The sequence below is a fragment of the Corapipo altera genome, unplaced genomic scaffold (genome assembly GCF_003945725.1).
Source record: "Corapipo altera isolate COAL_440 unplaced genomic scaffold, ASM394572v1 58, whole genome shotgun sequence".
NCBI lineage: Eukaryota > Metazoa > Chordata > Aves > Passeriformes > Pipridae > Corapipo > Corapipo altera.
This window is the reverse complement of record NW_020884898.1, coordinates 4,179,918-4,205,030: the sequence shown is the minus strand read 5'-3', so window position 1 is coordinate 4,205,030 and position 25,113 is coordinate 4,179,918. Positions and strand designations below refer to the sequence as shown.

Genomic DNA, 25,113 nt, shown 5'->3' with positions numbered 1-25,113 from the left:
GAATCACTTTTTGTAGTGAGTTTCTCTAGTATAACCTGCTTCAACAAGTCAACAGAAAATAACATTTTTTTTCTACTAAGAACCCCATCAGAATTAAAACTAAGTACATAATGTTTGAATAACCTGAGCATTTAATAAATCCTACTCTAAATGCTCGTTCGCAGACAGCTGTGTTTTATTTAAAACAAAAGAGTCACTGTATTTTATTGTCTGTTCTTTAAACAAATTGCTTGAAACTTTTGGCTTCATTTACATATTTTGAAAATTAGTTCTATTACTTAATCATATACTGTGAAACAAAGTATATTTCTTGCCTTTAAGTTTCATGAGTTCCTGAAAACTCACTTATAGCTTCAATTTTTTCAGTTCATACAATGTAGTTGTCAACATTCCCTGTTTTAAAAGCTTCAATCTCATTTTATTCTTACTCTTCCCTTGCCTCACATCCTAATCTATTCTTCAGAAAGACAGTCTTTTCCTGGCTTCAGCAGCTTTCCATCACCCATTTATGAGCTTCTTTATAAAACAGCACACAAAAAATAGGATTAGATAGATAGATAGATAGATAGATAGATAGATATAAATGTATATACACATCACCACATAATATATATTATGTATATAAAACACTATTTTTATAGAATGCCATTATAAATATATGTGTGCTTATATACCTTAACACCAATATATATAATAGTATAATAATATCAAGTTTTGTTTATCCTATTCTAACCTAAGACATGCCTGTGGTATCTCTTGCATTTGCTAAACAGATTTTCCCTGATTTTCCATGATAGTGATTTATTTTCTGATGAATGACAACAAATTTATTCTGAAATGTATAAGAACAATTATAATTGTTCTTTCTAGGTTTTCTGTCTTCTGTTTATGGACACTAGAGTAGCTACAGCTCTGATGAAGTCAATAAAGTTATAATTTAAAATAAGTAAAGAGTTGATCTGGTACATTTATACCTACTCAAATGCTTATGATAAGACAAGACTGATGTTAATTATAGTTGTCTCTAACACTGACTAATTTAAATAACTAACTGACTGTGGTGTTCCTGCTTCTCTAGAGTCCTGTATAGAACTTAATTTTTTGTAAGTTCTTGGGGAAATCAGACATCATTCCTGCCCCCTGAAGGAGGAAACATTGGTATCCCAATTATAAAAGAAAGTTCCACTATGACTTTGCTGCTTGAGGTGGTTTGGTATAAGCTGTAAATGTAAACTAAAGAACTTGATCATTGGTGACTGAAAAAAACCAATTCCATTTTTTTACATTAGCAGTAGGTTTTTCCTAGGTTTCTGGCCTACATCCAGTTTTAAAAAGTATATATGACTACTCACTACACATTCTCTTTCTGCTCAGTTGATTATGGCATTATTCATTTTCTCTCCTGAAGTGTTGAAATACTTTTGTACACTATTAAAAAGTTCCTTGCCTTTTCCCTGAGGGAGCTGCATTTCAATGCTGAGTGATGTAATTCCTTCAATAGCTGGTAACTGGTTTTTAAAGTCTCACGTGCACTCTGAGATCTTTTCAGGAAGGGCTATAAACAAGTATCCATCATTCTTACTCTCGAATGTATCGTCCCTGGACCATTCCTTAGCAGGTCTAAAAATTCCACAGTGTGACTAAACCTTACCATGCCATGATGTATTGCTGCAATGTCATGAGGTAAGGGCAAGAATTTTCATCAGTCAGGAGGGAAGCAAGGAAGTGAAAAAAGATTTGAGCTATTCACCTTAGAAATACAAAGGAATAGTGTATAAAACCAAGCATTGACTCATCTGACAGGATCTATGGAAAATGGGGAGCTTTATTGGAGTATAAACTACAAGATTTGGCTTTTGGTATGGTTTGGAAACTCAGGTATACAATTAGAATGGGTAATTGGGAAATGTGACACTTGGAAAAAGAAGTTAATTATCAAAAAACTAGAAATTAGTAACATCCAAGTGTTTTTCACATCAACAGCAGCAATAGTTCTTTGCTTAATAGTCAGGGAAACAGTAAAAAGATTATAGTATTTTGGTCTTAGCTAATTAATGAGCAGGTTATTTGAGGATGTCAGGGTCAAAAGGGGATGACAATATTTGATTGTGGTTAAAGATGGAAGCAAGAGAATGAATGAGTGCAGGAATAGGCTTCAAACCTGATTGGTTAAATAACCATCTCAAGCATGATATTATGAATATGCAGTGTCAAAATGAAATAGAATATAAAGTAAAAAAGCCATGTCTTGCAAGCTAGAATATACAATGTAACACAAGAAATGTTAAAATAAGTTTGAAATAGTCTTAATGAAGACTATTGCCCCATTCCTGGAAGTGTTCAAGGCCAGGCTGGATGGGGCTTGGACCAGTGAGAGGTGTCCCTGTCCATAGCAGGGGGGCTGGAACTAGATGAGCTTTAACATCCCTTCTAACCCAAGCCATTTTATGATTCTAGGATTCTATTGAAGCTACTAATACTAGAGCAAAATGGTTTGCACACGTATTCAAAAAGACAGGAAGGAAAGCAGCAGGACCTCTGTACTGTTGACCTGGAATAACAGTTAAAAACAACAGACAGATGATGATTTAGGTTTGATGGCAGTGGCAGTATATTACTGCAGTGTCTGCCTCCATTTTTAAACACAAAAATAATCTACTTAGACTCCCATGCAGCTTTAGATGTGATGTTATGTGGAGAAGTATGAACTAAGCTGGAAATGATGGAATTGGCAGCAGAAACATAAAGTGAACAAGAAACTGAACAAAAGTTAGTCACATACCATACCGAAAATGAATAGTATGAGGTTCGAAGTCACTAACGGTTACTTCCTGAAATACCAGTCTTGGGGCTGATTTTACTAAAGTTTTTTTATCAGTATCCTTGGCATCACTATGATGACAACATGAAATCAGGAGACAACCTTTGGGGGGGGAGAACAAAATGACCAGAATGAGAGCAATAGGCACGCAAAAAGGGAATTATTAAAAACAATAAAATGCTATGGAATTCTCACTTTATAGTCAGTTATTTGGAAACCATTGAGGAAAAACCAAGGAAAACCAGCTGATCACAAAATGGAAAGAAACTATTTCTGCAAAGAAAGTGTAACCGTGATCCTGGGATGTACCAGGAAAATCCCACAAGGGATAATGAAGCTAGTAAATTCTTCAAAGCATCAATAAGGCATTACCTGTAGTCTTTGTACAAGTCACATTCAGGGTGAAGTCTGACTTGAATCCACACATGGAAAGTCTAGAAGTGCAGTAAGAGAAATTAAAATAATGTCTTATGGCAGGAAATTTTAAAAGCATTTCTTATTTAATCAAGCAAAACAAAGGCTGATGAGAACCTTTCTTTGTCTACAAATTCATCAAGGAAAAACTATGAAAAGAATCACTTAAGCTTACATACTTGCCAGAAGAGTGAGTATAACCTCTGCATTTAGGCCAGGAATTACAAGGTTTCTAATGATTAGAGTACCAAAGTGTTATAACAGCTTTTCATTAGAAATATTGTTGGCAAGAAGCCTATATACTTTCAAGAAGATACTTGCTCAGTTTGAGAAAGAGATTATAAAATGAGGTTGCTTGTTGGACTACTTAGATAAAGAGATTTCATCCAGACCTCAAATGCAGTGAAACAGGAGCATTCATAGGTCCAGCACAGGTCTACATTTCTTCCAGGACACGGAGGGCCAGATGCAGCTGTGAAATGTTTGAGAATTTTATGATGGAGATCTCTGAGGGCTGACAGGCAGTTAGGAAATCATGGGTTAAGGATTCGCCGTGTGAGAAGTATGGCACTGAATTCCAAATGGGATGAAGCCATACATCTTAATGTAAACAAATGGTTATGATTCCTGTCAAGAACAATTTTTCATCTCCATAAAGCCTACTTTAATAACATAGCCCAGGCACCACTGAAAAACATATTCCCGTATTAGCCTTCCAACAACTTCCCAAAATTGAAATAGAATCTGTTTTGGCAAAACCAGTACAGTTACCTACCAAGAAAAACATTTTAGGTACGTGGTTTTATAAGCAATAAAAATAAATGTTTTGTAAAATTCACCCAGAAGGACTTATAAGTATTAAAAAACCCCAATAATAATTAACTAGATTTCATGAAGTATGAAACAGCCAAAAATAATAGTCAGTACAGCTGAAGGTGGTGAAGTAATTTCTTCTACAGCACTCCAAAGCTTGACCACCTGTAGAGATTAAAAAAATATATCCAAAGAATTAATTTTCCCAATATGGACGCAATGCAAAATTCTGTCTCTTAACATGACTTCATTTTGCCAAAGTAATGGAATTTTGTGCAAGCTTAATATGTTTTACAAGTATTTGTTTCTCTGGCACAGCAGCAAATCTTTGGGAAGACAGATGAAATGAAGGAGTATCTACTGGGTTTCCTTTTAAGCTAAAAAACCTGTTATTGTCTCCTGTCAAGCCCCTGGCCCACGGAAGCAGTCTATTTTGCTCCACTGATGGTCCAGGTAAGAGCAGATTAACGTTAAACCTCAGTCAGAACCCACCATTCTGACACAAATGTGATATTCCTACTCTTCATCAGCCAAGAGATTTCAAGTTAAGGAAACTATTATCTTCTCACAGGTTAAGATCTCATTTAGCCTGTATTTAGACACTATGTTGAATACCACAATAAATCTTATCAGAACAGGATAATGAAAGAATATGATAAGGACATAAATTAGGAGGCAACAAGGACTAATTTAGTTGGCAAAATGAAGGTTGAGGTAGGTTATGATAACACTTCATGTGGGGGAATAAATGAAGAGAAAATAACATTTTAAACTAAAAGTAATACTAGTACAAGATCAGGTCCATGAATAAATTTACTCTGAAAACTGAAATTTTCAGAACTTCTCATTTTCTAGAACTGCTTTACACTCTAGATGATAGACCAAGAAACCTGTTTTAAAATAAAACTTGATGGTTTCATTTCCATGACATGACAAAAACGATCCTTGACTTAAAACATCATTTTTGGATCTCTGAATATTTATCTCCGGATATCTGATTGCATTCACTTACCCCAAAATATTGGACATAAAGGACAGTTGCTTACTACAGGCTCATCATAATTCTTGTCACATATTTCTGGTATATTATTATTATTATTGATAATTTCTGGTTACTTGAAAAAGGTTGGCTTTGAGGATAAAGAGCAGCATGTTGATTTTACTTGGAAACGTGGGACACAGATAAAGGCAGATGTAAGGCAGGATGTACTGAATAACACTGAATTTTCAGTTAAATTTTCCAGGTACCTGGCTGGTGAGCTGGTGTCCAACACTTGGGTCAGGCAACACTAGTTAGCTGCTCTTTTTTGTTATTGTTGGGTTTTTTTCTCCAGTGTGCAGACATAGTCCTTTTAATAAGAGAATTTACCCAAACAAATTTCTTGTTAAGGCAAGAACTGAGTATAATGATGACACCGTTTTTTTCTCACACCCATGTATGTGAAATAGATGAACAACAAACTTTCAGTACAAAGTATCTATTCCACAGTTCTTTGCAATGGAGGGTAAAGGATGAGATCCTCACATGACACAAGAACTCCCTTTCTGTGTTTTCCTACATTTCAATGCAAAGTTGACCCTACAGTGGATACAGAAATAAAGAGGAAAAAACTAGCTTCAAAATGAGTTTAGCAGCACTTATGAATTACAAGCCACTCAAAAACAAAGTTTTTCTTCTGTAGGAATGGCAGATATCCTCTGTTTTACAGAAGCCATTCACAGTTGCAAGTGAAAAGTGGAAATGGGTTATCTTTCCCAGGTTCCAGAAAAAAAAATAAAATGGAGAGTTGCAAATAAGACATACCTGACTCAGGTACATTTATGTACTTAAAGTACATAACATATTGACATGGTTTAGGAAGGGTATTCTCCAATTTAGTCTTCCTGTCCCCCTGCCCTTCTCCTTGGCAGGCTGGAGAGGACAATTAGAGGCACAAAAGTTAAAGACCACAGGTTGAGATACGAACAATTTATTGGAAACAGCAATGAGACAAGAAAACGAACAGTAACAGCAACAATATTAATAACAGAATGTACAAGAAATTTTATTGTGGAAACCTTCAACCATACCTGACCGTGCCACACCACCCCAACCCAGAAGCAGGCGCTTTCCCTGTTCCCAGAAAATGAGGTGAAGTGGTACAGAATAACCTGCAGGTCCCAGCCATGTTCCCTCCTGGCTACTGCAAAAATTAACCCTGTCCTGTCTGGAACCAGGACACATACATACTTGTATTTTAAGTGCATTTATATACATAAGTCAACAAAGATTAATCCACAGGGTTAGTTGTTTAGGTGCATTTTTTCCTTATTTTGCCAAAACTCATGTTACTTGAAATTGCTATCAAAATAACATTTTAAGATTCTAACTTGTTTGTTACCGTCACCTTTTTCCTTCATTGACCTAGATATTCATCTTATTATCAAAATTTGAGTGTTCAGTGCATTAATAATTAAACACAGACATTTAATGGGAATTAGAATTTTTCCACCTCTCTCTTCTGCTTTTGATCACAATTTGTTTGGGGTTTGTTGTGTAGAGAAAATTATTAGTCTGATCTGTGCCCTGAAATTTCCCCTCAATTCTTAGTTTTGCAGAGCCTCATTTTTGTTAGAGTACTGCGTCCATCTCTGGGGTCCCGAGCACAGGAAAGACATTGACATGTTGGAGCAAGTTCAGAAGAGGACACCAGGATGATTGGAGTGAGCACCTCTCCTATGAAGAAAGGCTGAGAGAATCGGGATTGTTCAGCCTAGAAAAGAGAAGGTTTCAGGGTGACCTAATTGAGGTCTTCCAGTACCCGAAGAACGTAGAAGAAAGATGGAGAGAGACTACTTACAGGGGCATGTAGTGAAAAGGGGTTAAGACTTCAAACTGAAAGAGAGTAGGTTTAGATTGGATACTAGGATGAAATTCTTTTAGTGTGAGTGTGATGAGACGAGGGAACAGGTTGCCCAGAGAAGCTGTGGCTGCCCCATCCCTGGAAGTGTTTAAGGCCAGTTTGGATGGGGCTCTGAGCAACCTGGTCTAGTGGAAGGTGTCCCTGCCCATGGCAGGGGGGTTGGAACTAGATGATCTTTAAGGTACCTTCCAACCCAAACCATTCTGTGATTCTATGACTCTGAAGTTCACAGGGTTGGTACATAAGCATGCGGTGAGGTGTCGTTGACTAAAAATCACAGAAACATAGTATTTTATAAGTGGAAAATAGAGCTTCGTTTAAGTTGAGTATCAATGTAAGGGTTTCCCCCGTGTGCTTCGAGAACTTCCCTCAGCACCTCTTTCATTCGGTGTTCACGCTGACTCCCTGCGGTAGTTCTCACGGTGGAAACACAATCTGTGAAGCGGACACCAAAATTACGAGCAACACCAGCAGGGCTCTCTCACATCAGCACTCACGGACACCCGCGGCGGGACGGCCGCGCACACCGAGGGTGTTTAATCCCGGCTCGGTGGGATGGCAGCGATGCCGCCCCGCCCGCCGCAGGCCTGGCCCGCGCAGTTCCCTCCCCCGGCCCGCCCCTTCCCCCCCGCGCCGGAGGTGCCGCCATGGCGGGGCCGGCGCTGCCCACCCCGCGGTACGGACACATGGGCCCGCGGGGGCCATTCCGCGACGTGTACGAGCCGGCCGAGGACACCTTCCTGCTGCTGGATGCGCTGGAGCAGGACGCGGGCCGCCTGCGGGAGGCTCGGTAGGGGCGGAGCGGAGGGGCGGGACCGGCATCGGCCACCAGGCACCCGAGGAGGGGGTTTATCTGCTGAGGGATTGCTGTCACAGAGGGACTGGGCGCCACAGTATCAGTCGGGTCGTAAAGCTGTCAGTATCCAGAGGAGGGCTGCGAAGATGGTGAAGGGTCTAGAGGGGCCATACGAGGAGCGGCTGAGGTCACTGGACTTGTTCAGCCCGGAGAAGAGCATACTGAGGGCAGACCCCATAGCTTCCCTCGTGAGGGGAAGTGGGGGGACAGACACTGATCTTTGCTCTCTGTTTACCAGTGACAAGCCCCGAGGGAACGGCATGAAGCTGTGTCAGGGAAGACTGAAGTTGGATATCAGGAAAACATTGTTCACCCAGAGGGTGGTTGGGCACTGGAAAAGGCTCCCCAGGGAAGTGGTCACAGCTCCAAGCCTGACAGAGTTCAGGGAGGGTTTGGACGACGCTCTCAGGCACATGGTGTTACTCTTGGGGTGTCCTGCACGGGGGCAGGAGTTGGACTTTGATGATCCTTGTGAGTCCCTTCCAGCTCAGAATATTCTACGATGCCATGCATTTGAGCCCTGCTCTCTTTGAGTGGCTTCACAGTGATCTTTCATAATTTTTGTTGGAGTTCAGCCTCGCTGCAATAAATGTACAATAAATGCTGTAGAAATGTAGCTTGTACTGTTGAGATTACATAGTTAACAGAAACTTTCATGTTAGGCATAGGAGAAAACATATGTGTTTCCAGAAGTGGCTTGTGATCACCAGGAATCATCCATATGGGCACCAGGAGGCCTGGAAGCCACTGTGGGAGAGGTGACATAATGTGAGCATTGAGGGCCATGTGACCAGCAAGTTCAGGAGCTGGAATTGATGATCCTTGTGGGTCCCTTCCAACTCAGGATATTCTGTGATATTCTATGACTTTAGCACGTCTGGGAGAAGGACAGCATGTTTTATAACACTGTCTTGACTAATTCTGTGTCTGTTGTGATGCTCTTATATGTTACAAATAAAAGTCATCCAGAGTTTTCTCTCTTTAGAGTTGAGATCTGCCTTGAAATAGGATCTGGATCTGGTGTGGTTTCAACATTTCTGGCTTCTTCCATTCTTGGATCCAGTGCACTGTACATGTAAGCAATAACAGCATTTAAACTGTTGCATGCAATAATAAAGAATGCTTAGCCCTCACATATATATTTCTCATTTTCCCATTTTAAAAACTGTTTACAAAGAAATATTAGCTCAATTCTACAGCTAAGGAAATTAAAGCAAAAAGAAAGCCTGTTGAGCATTTCTGAGATGTGGACTGAGGGCAAAAGGGGATGCACCACAACAGGTGCTGAACTATTAACTTCAGGTTCTGTAATTAAGTAGTGCTGTGACTACAATTCCATTTTTCCATGCCTACACTTGTGTTTGCTGGGTTGAATCTTAAATTTTACCCACTGACTAGTCTTCCTGTGGTCTCATGAGATTAGTTACTTGGGTATTGGCAGTAACTGAACTTTATTAGAGACTTGTATGAATATATATATTTATGCAGAGCTAGTGTTCAAGTGGAAATCCTACACTTCAGCTTTCAGACAGCCATTAAACCTTACAGTGTAGCATTGAGTGGTTTAGCTGCTAATACAATGTGTGTATTTTACTAGGTGTTTTTTGCTATTTACTTGCAAAGTAAAGGGTGCTGAAATGGATATTTTCTTTGAGAGTACATAAATTAGCACGTGGTTCATAGGGTTAAACTTCCATGTACGGTAGCCTATAACTTACACTTAGTAATATTTTGCTTTTAGATGTACAGATATCAACCCCATGGCAGCTTACTGTACACAGGAGACAGCTCGGCTTAACAATGTTCACCTTCAGCCAGTCATTACTGACTTGGTAAGATAGATGTTTCAATAATATCTTCTTTATAGTTTTTGTAATTTTTTTAATACTTATTAGAGATCACGGAATCACACAGTAGTTAAGAACATGTCCAGGTGGATTTTGAATGTCTCCAGAGAGGGAGAATCCATGACCTCCCTGGACAGCCTGTTCCAAGTGTTCTTCCTCATGTTGAGGTGGAACTTGCTGTGTTTTAGTTTATGGTCATTACTCCTTGTTTTGTTGTTGGGCACCACTGAAAAGAGTCTGGCACCATCCTCTTGGCACCCATCTTTGAGATATTTATATGCATTAATGAGATTTCCCCCCCCCCCCCAGTCTTTTCCACAGACTAAGTAGGCCCAGCTCCTGCAGTCTCTTCTCATAAGAGAGATGCTCCAGACCTGTAATCATCTTTGTTGCCCTGATTCTGAAAAGTAACTAAAGAGCCTAGAACAAACCTTCTTTTTAAAAGCATGGATCCCCTTCCTCTAAAGCTATACAGTTCTTAGTTCTCAGCCTTTTCTGATTTAATTAGGACCTGTGTATATTGTTACTTTTAGTTTCTTACAAAATTTGATATGGAGAAAACCTACTTTTTCTCATCTTTTAACCCTGAATATGTATGTTTACAAAAGATGATGTAGATAGGCAACAATAAATGGGATTTAAAATGGATGCACAACTGCTCATACCTGAGAACTGAACTGCAGTTGTCACAGATCAGTCATTTTGGCTAACAAATGTTAACCAGTGATAAACTCAACATTCTTTTATATCTAACTTAAATTCTGAACTGAACAAGAATAAAGTACTACCCCTGTGTCTACACATGTCTCTTGCTTTTCTACAACATATGCATGACATAATGGTAAGACTATTGAAATTGTTCTGCTCTGCCTGGGTACTTCTTCTTGATGCTTCTCTTGCACATAGAAAGTAAAGGTTAGTGTTCCTGAGTCAGGATGAAATGCTTAGAATATCCAGCATTACGTAACTGTATTTTTACAAAATATTTGCATTCTTCATGTTTCAAAATAAAAACCCCACACAAAAGAATCATCAACTTCATCTACAGGTCAAAGGATTGTCTCCAAGATTAAATGGGAAGGTTGATCTGCTGCTGTTTAATCCACCATATGTGGTAACACCTTCTGAAGAGGTAAGAAAAATTTGAAATACACAATAAAAATAGTATTTCTACTGTCAGAGGAGAGACAGCAAATCAAAAAGACCCTGCTATGAAAACTGCAAGGGTTTTTTGAAATAGTAAAGGATGTTGTAGAACCAGCACTGATTTAGTGAAAATGCTGGAGTTCCCTATAAACTCTACGTGGAAATAAGGATTGCTAGCTGCTGCTTCTCAATACCTGCTTCCTCCATCAAGAATAAACCATGCAGGACTTCTGTTAGGCATGCTAAGGAATTCTTATAGAAGACTTTCAACTGAAAATGCATTTGTTTCCTGCAGAATAAAAATCCTCTGCTTCTGCAGACTCCTACTCTCAGGATTTGACCCATAAACACTTCAGGGGTTTTCTGACCACCTTTGACCTGGCAAACAAGCTCATAAAACATTACAAGAAAACACATACAAAGTATGTGACAATGTAGCTCTTTTTAATTCAGTTTAAGAATAGAACTTGAAACAAAATAGTATGTTCATCCTGTAGAAAGTAGTCTTGAAGTAATTTGCTGCATAAACTAACCTGCTGAATCAGAATTGTCAGACTTCTAATGGCAGACACCTAAAGGTAGAGATTATAGTGATGTTTCTCTTACAAGTACCAGTGACAATTCTAGCATTCTGTGTTATGACAGTCTTTGTTTTCATTCTTCCTAGGTAAAAGGCCATGGAATAGAGGTATCCTGGGCTGGTGGTAAACAGGGCAGAGAGGTAATGGATAGAGTTTTCCCATTAGTACCAGACCTACTTTCACCAGGAGGATTATTCTACTTGGTCACAATTAAAGAAAATAATCCAGGTGATCACTGTCCTTGGACATTTAAATGTGCCAAACCAGTTTTAACACTTTTAATCAAAATACTGATCACAGCTAGGCCAAAAATACAAGCAAATTTATCAAAACTAAGACCTCCCCAAGCTAATTTGGAAAATGGTAGTATGTAGGACCCCAGCAGCTCTGCAAGAGTTCAGTTCCAAGTCTGAGAGGTGACTGTAAATCTTCTGAACTAATTAACAAAGCCAGGCCAATCCTTTCTCATGGAAGGGAATGGTGGTGTTAACTTAAAAGGCAGAAGTCCCTAGCTAGAAATGTGACATCTTTCATTTTAAAGGTGTAGGGAAAAGATTTGGGCTTGTTTCTTCTGATCTAATGCTAATGGCTACAAGTTATCAAGTAATTTTAAGAAGAAAGATTATTCTTCACACCTGATTTATTACGCAGCTTTTGGGAGATGATGCTGCAAAATCTCCTTTTTTCTTTCTCCTACAGTTTAGCTTCATACAGAATTTTTCTTTTTTTATTAATAGCAAAATACTGAACTTTGGGTAGTAAATTGTAAGCTTTATTCTTGGTGGGAGATTATTTTGCATAAAAATTACTGTCTGAAAGAATAAGAGGACATAGTTTACAATCTTTGCTTTACAATTTATGTTTGACAGATACTTTATAACCAGTTTCTAATTCAGTTGTAAACACTGAACTTTCAATTACAGATGAAATTCTGGAAACAATGAAGAAAAGTGGCTTAGAAGGCATACAAGTACTTTCCAGGCAAGCAGGACAAGAGAAGCTGACTATCCTCAAATTTAGGAAGTCTTGATAATTCCTCTGCACCTTCCAGGTAGTAGGTGTGCAGAAGGTTGAACATCTAGTTGTCAGCTGAACACTGAAGTTGTCAAATAATTTTTAAACCAAGATTTTGACCTTCTCGAGGTGTATTCTCACTTCCTGATTACTGCAGTGAGACTGATCAAGACTCTGTATTTATATTTATTCTGGATGTGAACCAGCTGTTGTCTGCTGGCAGAGATACAGTTATCCTCTGGCTATCTGCAGGGCAGTTGTGAAGGAACCATGAAGTAACCCACCCTGCTGCATTTGCACTTAAGCACCAAAGGCTTTTTCCTCTATAAATAAGTATTTGTATATTTGTCACTGTGTCTTGTTATAATAATGTACTTGCTGTAATTCCTCCTCTTTTTATAGCTAGTTTGTAGCTATGCTGGGTTTAAAGGAATACTTTGAATCAGTGGTGCTCCTTTTGATGTAGTATCAGGCACCTTTACAGGTCTAAGGCACAATGAGCAAGTTTGTTTCTGTCAGAAGGAAATGGTGCACTTCTGAACAGAAAGGTGAAGCAAGTGTCTTTCCTGTGCCAGGTCCTGCCCTTGGGTCACCACAACCCCCTGCAGTGCTACAGGCTGGGGGCAGAGTGACTGGAAAGCTTCCCAGCAGAAAAGAACCTGGGGGTGCAGGCTGACAGTGGCTGAACATGATCCAGTGTGTGCCCAGGTGGCCAAGAGGCCCAGTGGCATCCTGGCCTGTGTCAGCAATAGTGTGGCCAGCAGGACCAGGGCAGTGATTGTCCCCCTGTGCTGGGCACTGGTGAGGCCACACCTCAAATCCTGGATTCAGTTTTGGGCCCCTTAGTTCAGGAAGAATGTTGAGGTGCTGAAGCGTATCCAGAGAAGAGCAGGGGAGCTGGGGAAGGGTCTGGAGGACAAGACTGATGAGCAGCTGAGGGAGCTGGGGGAGTTTAGCCTGGAGAACAGGAGGCTCAGGGGACACCTTGTCACTCTACCACTCACTGAAGGGAGGTTGCACCCAGGTGTGGGTTGGCCTCTTCTCCCAGGTAATAAGTGACAGGATGAGAGGAAAAAGCCTCAAGTTGTGCCAGGGGAGGTTTAGATTAGGTATTAAAAAAAAAACAAATTCACACAGAGAGTTGTCAAGCTTTGGAATAGGCTTCCAAGGAAATGTGGAGTCACCATCCCTGGAAATGTTCAAAAAACATGTGGATATAGCACTTGAGGACATGGTTTAATAGTGAACACGGAAGTGGTGGTAGGTTGGTTGGACTTCATGATCTTAAAGGTCTTTTCAACCTTAATTCTATGATTCAAGGCATGCTATTCCTTTCCTGAAGTCTTCTGGGCAGTAACATGGTGATTGTGCTCCCTTTTATGCCATTTTACGAGGAGGATACTACTATGGAGTAATCTAGATGAAGAGTAGTCATCCATGAGAAGGTATTAAGGAGGAAAAAAGCATGCAGTTAAAAAGGCTAGTTCCTGGGTAACTGAACACAATGACTGTAAGGAAGTAGAGAAGTGGAATAAAAGTCCTTTCTCAAAATCACTATCCAAAATAGGAAGGTATTTCCTGACCAACAGACCCCAATGGAGAGCTTTCCTCTGCAGCGACCTAAAAAAAACTTCTCCAGGAAATTGAAAAAAGGAGGGTTTAGACAGGCTAAAGTGGAGGTGCTGTTAGCAGCAAACATGCCTTTCTATGCCACTTGAGGTATCTGACTGCAAAGAAGCTCATAGAAGTCAAAAGTCAACTTAGGCCAGTCTGGCATAAAAATTATTCCTTAAACCGTCCTGAAGAACATAGAAAAAAGAACTGAATTGTGGGAAATGTGCAGTGGTGATTGTTTTACACTCTTGAGAGCTGCCATTCCCCAGCTTAGCAGGCCACTGAAGAACAAGGCTGCAAGTCAATTCAACAATTCAAGCACAGCTAACAGCTCCCTTCAGTAACTTTTCTGTCCATTTGTTTTTATATGAATGAACGTGAATGTGAACACAAAAACACAACAAGAGGGTTTAGAAGGAAGATGCAGTCATGATAAAGGTGTTGCTTAACATTTATACGACACACTAGAAATTACAGTTCTTGAAACTACTGAGGCTAAAAAAAAATTGCATTTCATTGACCAAAGTGAGGCTTGACTCAGGACTTTTGGTTTACCTTCTGAATAACTTGTTAAGAGAAACTTTGTGCCATACGTGATGTGAAGTGTTTCCACACTGAAGATTTTAAGCAAAGTTTTGATTTTGTAGTGACCAACTAGTCACTTCTGAGAAGCTATATTGCAATTTGCCTGCTTCCTACTTCTAGAACCTTTTTGACTCAATGACAGACCTTAGCAAAGCCACACTTTTTTTTTTTTGCTTCAGTTTCCCCTTACAAAACTGTTAGAAGAGGTTTTATGCACAATTTTGTCTTTCTGTAGAATCATGGGATTTGATGTTATAGGCACAGGGCTGTTTGAATGAACCAAAATGCTGTCACAGCCATAGACCCTTCTACAAGTTTTACCGTGTTGACCCCTTTGGCTAATCAGAAGATTTTAAGATGCAATCAAAACATTCAATAGAATTAAGCTACGTGTTTAACAAAAGGAAGTTTTAATTAAACTGTCTAGATTTTAGTTATCACTAAAGAATTAGTTTTAAAATAGGTAATCAAAGATAAAAAGAGAGCAGTCATCCAGCACATTAGATCCCAACACTCAACAGTGTGTGCAGTTTTAAGTTATAAAGTACAGAATAATAAAAATCAGAACAGAAAGTGTAATAAAACAACATGCTTTGAACAAAAGAATGATTGCACTGAACTGTCTAACAACTGGCTATTTGGAAAAGGAAATACATGCATCCACTTAAATAATTCATGAGGCAGTTCTCCTGGCTCCAGTTGGTCTGCTGCAGCTTTGGTGGAAGGACTTCTCAAAATGCACTCCAAATGAGAACATAGGTGAGTTCTGCCAGAGGTGATCCCTGTTATGCTCCCATCATCCTGGTGAAGAGTGGGAACTGGTGACACAACAGGTCACTTTTTTTTAATTTTGAAATTTGCCATCTACAGATGTGTGTATGTACACTTAGCATTTGTTAAGGTCTGCTAGAAGAGTTTCATGTGGCTCTTTTCAAGCATTACCTGGTTAACCCCAACTGGCCTTCAAGTCAGTTACTGACCTTGTAAATAGAATAACCAAAGTGATGCAACTGAGACAATCCTGGAGTTTTAGCATCAATAACTATGAAACAATACAGCTCTACCTACTCTGTCTTTTCAGTTAGACCTTTTCAATACCAGTGTTAAATCCTTTCCATTCTCTCTTACTCAAAAAACATGTCAAGGAATTTCTCCTCTGGAAGCCCAGTCTTACCTGTTAAAAATATAGACTTCAGTTATCAACAGCTAAAATCATTTCTAGAGCTGTCACTTCAAAAGTGACCAACTTTGAGAAAGCATACAGAACCTAAAATTTATACTATTAATGCCTGAAAGTTTATCACACAAAGGAAGAGACAGCAATCCAGAAACTACAGAGATTGACAAAATTTATTTATTCCCCCCTTTTACTGACTTTTCAAAGAAATGCACCACAAATATCATCCAGGTTGGAATATGTTAGTATGCTACCGCTGTTAAAAAAAAGAAGGCATGAAAAAATGTACAGTTGAAAGCTATTAAATTCAGATACATCCGTATATTCACTTAAGAGTCCTTATTATTATAGGACAGTGGAAGTACAGTGGACATTCAGCTATAGCTAATTTGCCAGCTAATGAAGATAAACAAAGATTGATAAGTGTGTATGCCTTCTCTTTAGAAGCCAATCAGCAATAAATAGATGGTGTTATTCATTGTCATGCAGGAATGATTGTGCTCTCTCTACTTAGTTGGGCTTCTGAGTTTTCATGTTTTTAGGCTGCTGGATGGCTGAGGAGTTTTGGGAAAAAGAAACTGTTAAAGGGAAACTTCAGTTTATAAACATGTTAATTTAGAACAGGCTGTGTTTAAATTTTATGCTTTAACAGAAGATTATCACTGAGTTTCATGCCTTAATGTCTAACAGCAACAACATTTTTTTTCCTCCATAAGAGGGACTATTATGAATGCATCATAATCAAAAATCAAGTCTTTATACCACCTCTTTTATATTCACCTATTATATTAAGAGGTATGATCTGGGTTAATTACATAACACCATGTTAGAATATGCCTAAAATAAGAGGTTTTAATCAACTATGCTGTGGCTTAAACACCACTTTTTCAGACATAACTCTGCATTATTTCTGAAATTTTTAACATATCTTAAAAATATACCAATTAAAATAAATTATTGTTATCTATTTCTTTATATCAAAGAAGAATCTTCAAACTTACAAAAACAACAGTCCAGAGGTAAATATGTGTCATATTCCACTGGTGAAGAATTTAAAGTAACTGACATTATTTCCAAGGAGTTAGCTTCTTTCAACACACAGTTTATCGCCTGCTCTTCGTGTTATTTAGCTCCCAGAAAGGAGAAAGACAGTTTTATTTCAGAAGAATGTCTCTCGACAGAGTGGACACGTGGATTTGTTGCTGGATGTGAACCATTTGTACTGAAAAAAGAGAAAGGCAGCTGTTTGATATACAAATGCAAGCTGAATATCAGGAACGCTGTACATCAATAATAATCATTATTTGCCAATGAATGTAACTACCAAAACATTAACTATACTTTAAAAAAAAAAAAACCCTTTCCACTTGTGCATGTATGCATGTGTATATATATGTATGTATTTGTATATACACATATTACACACACACTCTGTAGCAGCCCCTCTCATTACATGCCCTTATGTCTTAGTACAAAATCCAGAGATAATTTATGAGTTCAGTTAATCCCAGATACTCCAATGACAAAGTGGAAAATTGATGGTACTACACTAGAAGTTTAAACTAGATGCTTTAAACTATATGGATAGCCAGGTTGGATGAGGTTCTGGGCAACCTGGTCTAGTGGAAGTGTCCCTGCCTATGGCAGGGGGGTTGGAACTAGATGAGCTATAAGGTCCCTTCCAACCCAAAGTGCTCTATGATTCCAGGATATTTTACCTATTTAAAAAGATTTAGTCAAGGTACTTACCAAGCAAGCTGAATGGAACTTTTTCTTGCATGTTCTGCAAGCTTTTTTGGGAAGAGAATAGTTGGAACCATGAATGACTGAAAAGCAGATCATGCAATCTTCAACGCCTTCAAAACGTTTATCAACGTTATTTTTCCACAAGGATAAGCCTTCCATAATACTTCCATTCTAGCAGAGGAAAAAGAGCTGCTAATACTGTAGAATTCCTTCGGACTATTATAACTATTATTCATCAACACATGAAGAAAACAAAGCCTGAAGGCTTTATAATCTGAAATTATGTGCAATACATGCAGTGAGTAACTTACGATAGTCTAATCTACAGAAATGTGAGTATTCATCACAGAGGTAGAATGCATTTAGGAGGACTTAAAAGGGGATTTTAAAATTTTCAATAGCTGCTTTGTTAAACCACAGATGATGCAACTTCAGCAACCACCAGTCTTTTAGAGAATTTCATGGACAGGGTTTTCGGGTTTGATTTTTTTTTTGGTGTTGTTTGTTTGGGTTTTTTTTCAAATTATAGCTGAGATGGCATTGCCACGTGGGGCAAACAGTGGTCTGTGTTTTAAGAGTGAATTTTCAACTCAGGCTATGGATTTAACAGGACTTAGCAGGCTGATCATTTTACCTCTGTTTAAGCATCTGGAAAAAAGCAGATGGTAAGAGTGACCTGAATCCTATGAAGTGCTTTGTGATCAACTGATGAGATCCATTATCCAGATCTATACAATATTGCACTACCAGGAATATTTTTCTATTATATGGACTTTTAACTTTTCAAAACTAGGAGCTTTCTTTAAACCCACCTGATGTGTAAGGTATGTGCTTAACTGTAGCATCCAATTACGCCACTGCTGAACAGCCACACCAACCCTCTTTCCACTCTCAACTGTTATGGATCCCAGTGGGTAGTTTGGTGGAAGCTGTATTATTAGTTCAATAAAGATATCATCAACTGAATAGGTAGCAATGACTTCTCGTGCTGCAGACCGAGCTTTTACCTATGAAAAAAATGCACATATTAAAAAAACTCCAGAGATACTCACCTTCTCTAGTCTTTATACATATATAATATAAACTATAAATACATTACTGTACACATTAAATAATTTTCTTAGACCAGGTAAACATTTTTCTCAAAGAAAACAAAAATCTACTTATATCTTGGCAAACTAAAAGGAAATTACCACCCATTTTCCAATCTACTGATGGGATCCATTTTGTTTAAAAAGCAAAAAGTAGTATATTTATAACAGTTATCTTCCACTTCCTCAACTTCTCCAACATCCTGAAACCCATTCTTTCATTTTTTTCCTAAACAGAATATTAATAAACATCAATTTAATACACTGATACCAAGCAAAACTATGTTTCATCAGTCATTTAGAGCAACAAAAATGCAATCATATCAAACACTCAGAACCACAGGCTGGTTATGAGAAGTCAGATTTCTTAAAATGTTTGCGAAAAACTGAAGTAAATAAAAAGAAAGGGCAAAAAGTCTCACTAACCGTCATGCCATTAAACAACTGTGTGCTGGTCTGAACAGAAGAGATTTCCTGGGAAGAAAGGACGCTGCTGACATATTTGCTTGTAAATTTATCTACAACATTGAAGACACGTTTTTCACAGCTATTCCACCAAAGCCTGACCATGGCCGGCAAGTCTTTCAGCGTTATGTGGTACACGGAGCAGGCCAAGTGCGGAATCTGGGATGACAGCACTCCTGTCCCGGGGAGGGAAAGAAAGGATGCTGAAATACTCTTAACATGTTAGTCATGGACGTTGGTGCCTCCACACCACATACAGAAATTATGATCTCAAAAGAACTGTGGTAACCAGAATTTCACATACATGTTCCTATTGTTGCTGCTCTGAGGGCTTGTTTGACTCAGCTGTTCTTCCCTAGGGTGGTTTCTTTGTTTCTTAGCTTAATACTTCACACCTCAAAATTCACATGTGGACTATCATAAGTCAAGAATAATTTTATATTATAGAAATTACAAAATGCTCACTTTGGAGCGAACAAGCAATAAGATGTTTGGAGAACAGCTGAGGTTTGCAGTGTTCATGCATAGAAATGGCCTCAAGAGGTTCAGATTGATATTAGGAAAAAATTCTTCACTGAAAGAGTGTTTGAGCATTGGAACAGGCGGCCCAGGGAAGTGGTGGAGTCACCATCCCTGGACATGTTCAAAAAACAAGCAGACAGGGCACTTAGTGATACGGTTTAGTGGGCACGGTGGTGTTTGATCAAAGGTTGAACTTGGATGATCTTGGAGGTCTTTTCCACCTTACTGATTCTATGATGAGATAAGGGAAATCTTTCCCTTGGGTTGTCATGTTAGTAATTCTTTCTTAATTCTCATCCAGATAAATTGTTCTGCACCATAGTGATGTTCAAGCAAAAATTAAGAAATGGAAACTCAGTTTCTTTGCTTATACCTACACATGTATATAAAATAAAAACTTCAATGAAGTAACTTTAAAAACTAATAGCCTTTTTCATGTTTCTCAGCTAAAAAAAAGCAGTGTATCTTCTTTCATCATCATTGATTAACTGGGTCTTCAGAACAGCATGAAAAAAACAACAGTGTCTCAAACATTTAAAATATATATATTAAAATATTTTTTAACTTTTTGTATTTATATATTGAAATACAAGAAAAAATGGAAATTATATTTAGCATTAAAAAGATATATCTAAAAGCAATGGTCCCAGAATAGATCATACATTTTTAGTGTTTTGGAATCTTTACATTCAGATTTCAATAGTAGCAATGTATTATTCCTGTTTTTTGTTGTCCTTGATTTTTCTGATCAACATTTCAACTTTGATAAAGTTTCAAATGGGGAGTGTTAGCCAAAGATTTCTAAACATATGTATGTATTTGTCTCTCTGTGTACCCGTTTTATAGGTAAGATTTTCTAAATAAGTATTTTTAAGCAAAAAAAACATATTTAAACTTCTGCAATATAACAGCTCTCTCAAATACACAAATACAATTTTTACTAACCTTTAACATCTAAATGAAGCTCTTCAGTAAAGAAGGTTTTTGTGTCCTTATTTGAAACTTCTGAAGTTGGTCCAGAAAAGACAGGGTTTTCAGGCATAAGCCTGAACAAGTGATAAAGCAGTTTATTCAAGCTTTTAGTTCTTCTAAGGTATTGTGAGTAGAGAACTCGCAGCTGGTACCATTAAAAAAAATACACAAAAAATACAAAACACACTTTATAAATATAGCTTATTCTGTAAATGATACAAATATGTCCTTGCAGGGAGGAAAAGCAAGACTGTGATTCAGAACAAGTGTTCAGAAGAGCGATTTAGTTCTCTGCACCATTTCGAATGATTAGAAGATCATAATATGTAGCAAGCTTGTTTGAAAACACAAGGAAGAATCATCTATTAATGAATCTTAATTCTTCATTCCTCTTAAGATTACCACCCTCAACTATAGCAGTGCAGAAATCTAAGTCCAGGGATGCTTTCAGAATTTCACTAATTCCACAAAAACAAGAGGTAGGATTACATAATTAATAACAAGGCTGGATGAAACTTCAAGATTCAAACTAAATAAGTAGTTTAAGAAATTCAGTTAAAATGAAAAGACTGAACGTATACCTGAGAAGAAGCTGCTTTGAAGAAAGCTAATGTTAACTTCCAAGTGAGAAGATATCCCAGAACAAGGCAGAACTCATCACTCAGGGGCTGAATAACTGCAAATTCTCCAACTGGAATGCATTCCAGGATGTTTTCTAGCAAGAGTTCTTGAGTGGCCAGGATAGACATAAGAGCTGCTGGAGGTGATCTACGGAAAAAATGTTATCTGGAATAGTAAACTCCAATCTTGAGCACAGCATTAACTGAATTTATGTTCATAGCCTTCCTAGAAAGTCATGGTAGTAAAGCCAAGCATGTCATGGTAGTAAAGCCAAGCATGGTAGCCAAGCATGCAGAACATAAAAAGGGGCCTTTTATTACAGGGAAATTTACTTTCAAATTCACACACCAGTACTATATCGGGATTTTTTAATTGGTGTTTTTACCTTCTTACAAGACAAATGTAAACTGAATGCTGATTGCTTAATCTGGAAGGGGTCTATGGCTGAGATGATTTAACCTACATCATGGATAGCTGCTTTGCTTGCTTTCTTATCACACCAACAAAGGAGCAACTGAACAATGGATCTCCTAGTCAGTGTTGGGTTTGGATTAAAAAGCCTTTTGCAGCTCCACAGTTAGGAAAGGTATTAATCATTGGGCTGAGGTTATAAAACGAATTTTAACCAGTCACAGTACTCCCTCTTCAAACCATAGATTTTATTGCATTCAAGCTGTATAAAACACTTAGGTTGATTTTGGAGTTTCAAATAACTGAAGTTACCTGTGCGGATGGACACATTCTGAATAAAAGTAAAAAGCTGTCAAGATTTTCCAATATAAAGCATATATATGGCACTTAGTCTACTAACTTTACCTAAAAAAAAATTGTAAATACTGTCTCCAGTTTTAGCAAAGACAGATTTAACCAATTATATTGAATATTTTAAATATTTATGACGCTATTGTCATAACCATGTAATTTTTTTCTTTTAACTACTTCTGACAGATGACTACTCTACTGCATATTTCAATCTTAGAACACATTTTAAAAATACGGAAAACAAGTCTCAAAAAAATGAGGGAAAAAATACCCACAATGCCAGTTCCTCCTCTTCGTCACCATAGGATTTGAGATTTTCGTCATCAAATTTAGGCAATTCAGGCATTAATCTATAGAAATATGGAAAGAAAATCATATTTAATTTTTAAATAATTTTCAATAAATTATTTTAATATATGTGATGTGTAGTTCTTTGCTTATCGATGCCAATATTACTGAAAGGCAATAAAATAATGGCAATTATTCCTTAACAACAACACAGAATCTTTAAGAGACATGTCACCATTGCAAAGATGGTTCATGAGTGACATGAATGAGCACGTAGCCTTGCTCAGTTCTTTTCCAGATCTCTTACATTTCCTGAGACATGCTAAAATAAAATAAAATTCTCTATCAGAATAAAGCTATTGCACATACTATTTTTCAAATTCTGTATTCTCTCTTTAGGTATTAGAGATATCCAAGAAGTTCACAAGAATACTACCTATTATTTTTCACTTTCTTAATGCCTTATCTAAATTAGTGAAAATAAAAAGGTCATACTATTTAATGATCATGTCAGATGCCAGTCAAACCTGGAACACTTCAGTTTACATTTTAGGATTCGTTTGGGGGTAAAAATAAATAGCTCTATAATTATGATACTGATATCTATCTAACTATGATACAGAAAATAAAATTGTATCTTCATGTACTGCAGTAAAATTTCTCAGTATATATTAAGTCTGCTTTTACAATTAAATTTAGCATTCATATAATGTTCATATAATTTAGCATTTATATAATGTTCTCCAGTATAGAACACAAATTGCCCAGTTAAGAATTTTCACCCATAATGGAACATGGTTTTGCTAAACATGCAGCTACAAGTGCACGTTCTACAGCACATTTAAAAAATAAAGGGTGGGGTGAGAGGTGAAGGAAGTGCGAAATCTGTTGATTCTTACTTATACAGCATGTGGTAGACAGAAATCTGTACAGGTCGAGCCCGAAAAAGCAACAATGGAGACAATGTATTCAGTAGAGTCTGGAGTTTATCTGGAAGATTTGTTTTCTGGCCTGCAACAAACTTCGGTGGCAGTTTATGGTTTAACAACTGGTCCTTCGATATGTAAGTCAGAGCTTCACCCAAAGATATTAACACAGAGTTCTGAAAAGAACCTTCTGATGCATTTTTGGTTTCTCCTATATAAAACAAGACAAGCCGTGATGCAAAACGTGTGGATGACATCACAAACAAGCATCGCAAGGAATAACTCAAACTGCACTTAGCAGCACCCATCTAATCTTAAGAATCAGTAGGTTAAGTGCAATTACTTTCCTAATTAGCATGTAAATGTTAAAAAAATCTGAGTTTTTATAAACTATATTGACATAATATTCCTATAAATTCAAAAATACAGCCCATTCAGTTCTATTTCAGAACAGCCTGGCTATTGCCCTCTTTGCCATATACTTGCCTGTGATTTTCACCAACAAAGGTAACAGCAAATTGTGAATTCCCTCAGAAAAGAATTCTTTCCATTCACTGATCAAGTTCTTAGGGAGATTTTCAGTAGTTTCAGGAGCTGCAGCTTCAAAGTAAGCACTAAGGGCAGATGCCAAGTCACAACTAACACAAGCAAAAATCTGCACAAGCGGGACATGATAAAGGGAACGGTTTTCACTTGTTGTCTAGGAGGAAATAAACAAAGAGAAAGATTTCTTAACCATAAATTTGCTTTAAAGTATGCTTCACATTCCCTGTCTACACCAGAATAAATAAGTTCAAAGAAGATTCAATTGCAAGGACCATTAGAAAATTATTTGGGGTGGCGGGCTGTGTTTAAAAATGTAAATTATGCTCTAGTAAGACTTCGTGAAATTAATTTCAAAGTCTCACCAACATTTAGAATCCTGTATTGCTTCCATTATATAACCTTCTTTATAATGACAGAAAGAAAATTCAAACAGGAATGTACCACACCTGGAGCACCTGTGCAGTCCAGTGAGACAAAACTGATCTATTCTCTCTCAAACATAAAAGCTTTACCAATATCATATTTGCATTTCCAAATTGCAAAAGGGAATTGACAACATGCTATTAAAAACTAGAAATTATTGAAGTGGCTGTTAGAAGAACATTTCTTTTCCCCCAACATTTCTTCTTTTTTTTTATTTTTGTTCTTACTAGTTCCCCCAAAAAGGAATATCATTATAAATTAAAAATATTCCCAAGCACTTAGCCTACACAAGATTTTCACAAAGTTTGTTATTTGTTTTTTAAATTTAAAAAAAAGATAGTTTTGAGGCACATGCAAGAATGGTCACATGGAAGTTTCCAGCCTGCCCTTCTAAGTGCACAATAACAGAGTGAGAGATCCTGTATCTTTATTTGCTTAATCAGGAAGTAGTCAGCTCACCACTGACCTGTTTCCTAGCAGCGCTAGAATATAATTTTGATACTTCATGTGATTAGTTAGACATTGAAATGCAGATACTGCTTTTTTATTCAGTTAATTTTTATGTATCATGTTAGACTTTGGTCTTAAAGGAATATTACTTTTCAACACAGAGATCTACAACAGCTGTCGTAGCCAGGTGGGCATCGGTCTCTTCTCCCAGGCAACCAGCAGTGGGACAAGAGGGTACGCTCTTAAGCTCTGCCAGGACAGGTTTAGGTTGGATATTAGGAAAAAATTTTTTACACAGAGCATAATCAGACATCGGAATGGGCTGCCCAGGGAGGTGGTGGATTCACCATCCCTGGAGGTTTTTAAGATGAGACTGGATGTGGCACTTAGTGCCATGGTCTAGTAACCACGGCGGTGTTGGATCAAGGGTTGGACTTGATGATCTCTGAGGTCTCTTCCAACAAGATCCATTCTATGATTCTATGAACAGACATATTTCAAAATTATTCTCCAATTACCAATGACATTAT

General features: G+C 37.7%; 2 protein-coding genes across 4 annotated transcripts in view; one reads left to right on the top strand and one right to left on the bottom strand.

Moving 5' to 3' along the window:
• Positions 1–7,582: 7,582 nt before the first annotated feature.
• N6AMT1 (N-6 adenine-specific DNA methyltransferase 1) lies at positions 7,583–12,746 on the top strand. Of its 2 annotated transcripts, none has more exons than XM_027648713.1 (6): positions 7,583–7,741; positions 8,793–8,882; positions 9,549–9,639; positions 10,703–10,786; positions 11,468–11,609; positions 12,305–12,746. In XM_027648713.1, exons 1-6 carry the CDS (start codon positions 7,599–7,601, stop codon positions 12,409–12,411), a joined length of 657 nt encoding a protein of 218 aa, XP_027504514.1. In that variant the 5' UTR covers positions 7,583–7,598; the 3' UTR covers positions 12,412–12,746. The 2 variants fall into 2 exon arrangements, with proteins under 2 accessions (XP_027504514.1, XP_027504513.1); XM_027648712.1 differs by having other exon boundaries at positions 10,682–10,786.
• LTN1 (listerin E3 ubiquitin protein ligase 1) overlaps positions 8,370–25,113 on the bottom strand; it is a 38,909-nt gene continuing 22,165 nt past the window's right edge. The window contains exons 22-31 of one of the 2 annotated variants that reach the window (XR_003528542.1): positions 23,651–23,864; positions 23,138–23,375; positions 22,226–22,300; positions 21,149–21,335; positions 20,541–20,712; positions 19,035–19,249; positions 18,330–18,524; positions 17,521–17,688; positions 16,773–16,993; positions 8,370–8,387 (exon numbers count right to left, since the gene is read on the bottom strand). Coding sequence is in view for 1 of the 2 variants with exons in the window: in XM_027648702.1 (XP_027504503.1) it covers positions 16,931–16,993; positions 17,521–17,688; positions 18,330–18,524; positions 19,035–19,249; positions 20,541–20,712; positions 21,149–21,335; positions 22,226–22,300; positions 23,138–23,375; positions 23,651–23,864 (1,527 nt within the window). In the remaining variant the exon portion in view is untranslated. Of the gene's footprint in view, positions 8,388–15,926; positions 16,994–17,520; positions 17,689–18,329; positions 18,525–19,034; positions 19,250–20,540; positions 20,713–21,148; positions 21,336–22,225; positions 22,301–23,137; positions 23,376–23,650; positions 23,865–25,113 lie in introns of those variants that run through there. The other variant, XM_027648702.1, reaches the window with a different exon arrangement.

Coding starts and splice junctions, on each gene's coding strand:
- N6AMT1 (XM_027648712.1), top strand. CDS start 7,599: ATGGCGGGGCCGGCGCTGCCCACCCCGCGGTACGGACACATGGGCCCG. Junction 7,742..8,792: donor GGCCGCCTGCGGGAGGCTCG/GTAGGGGCGGAG, acceptor TTCTCTCTTTAG/AGTTGAGATCTGCCTTGAAA. Junction 9,640..10,681: donor AGCCAGTCATTACTGACTTG/GTAAGATAGATG, acceptor CCCACACAAAAG/AATCATCAACTTCATCTACA.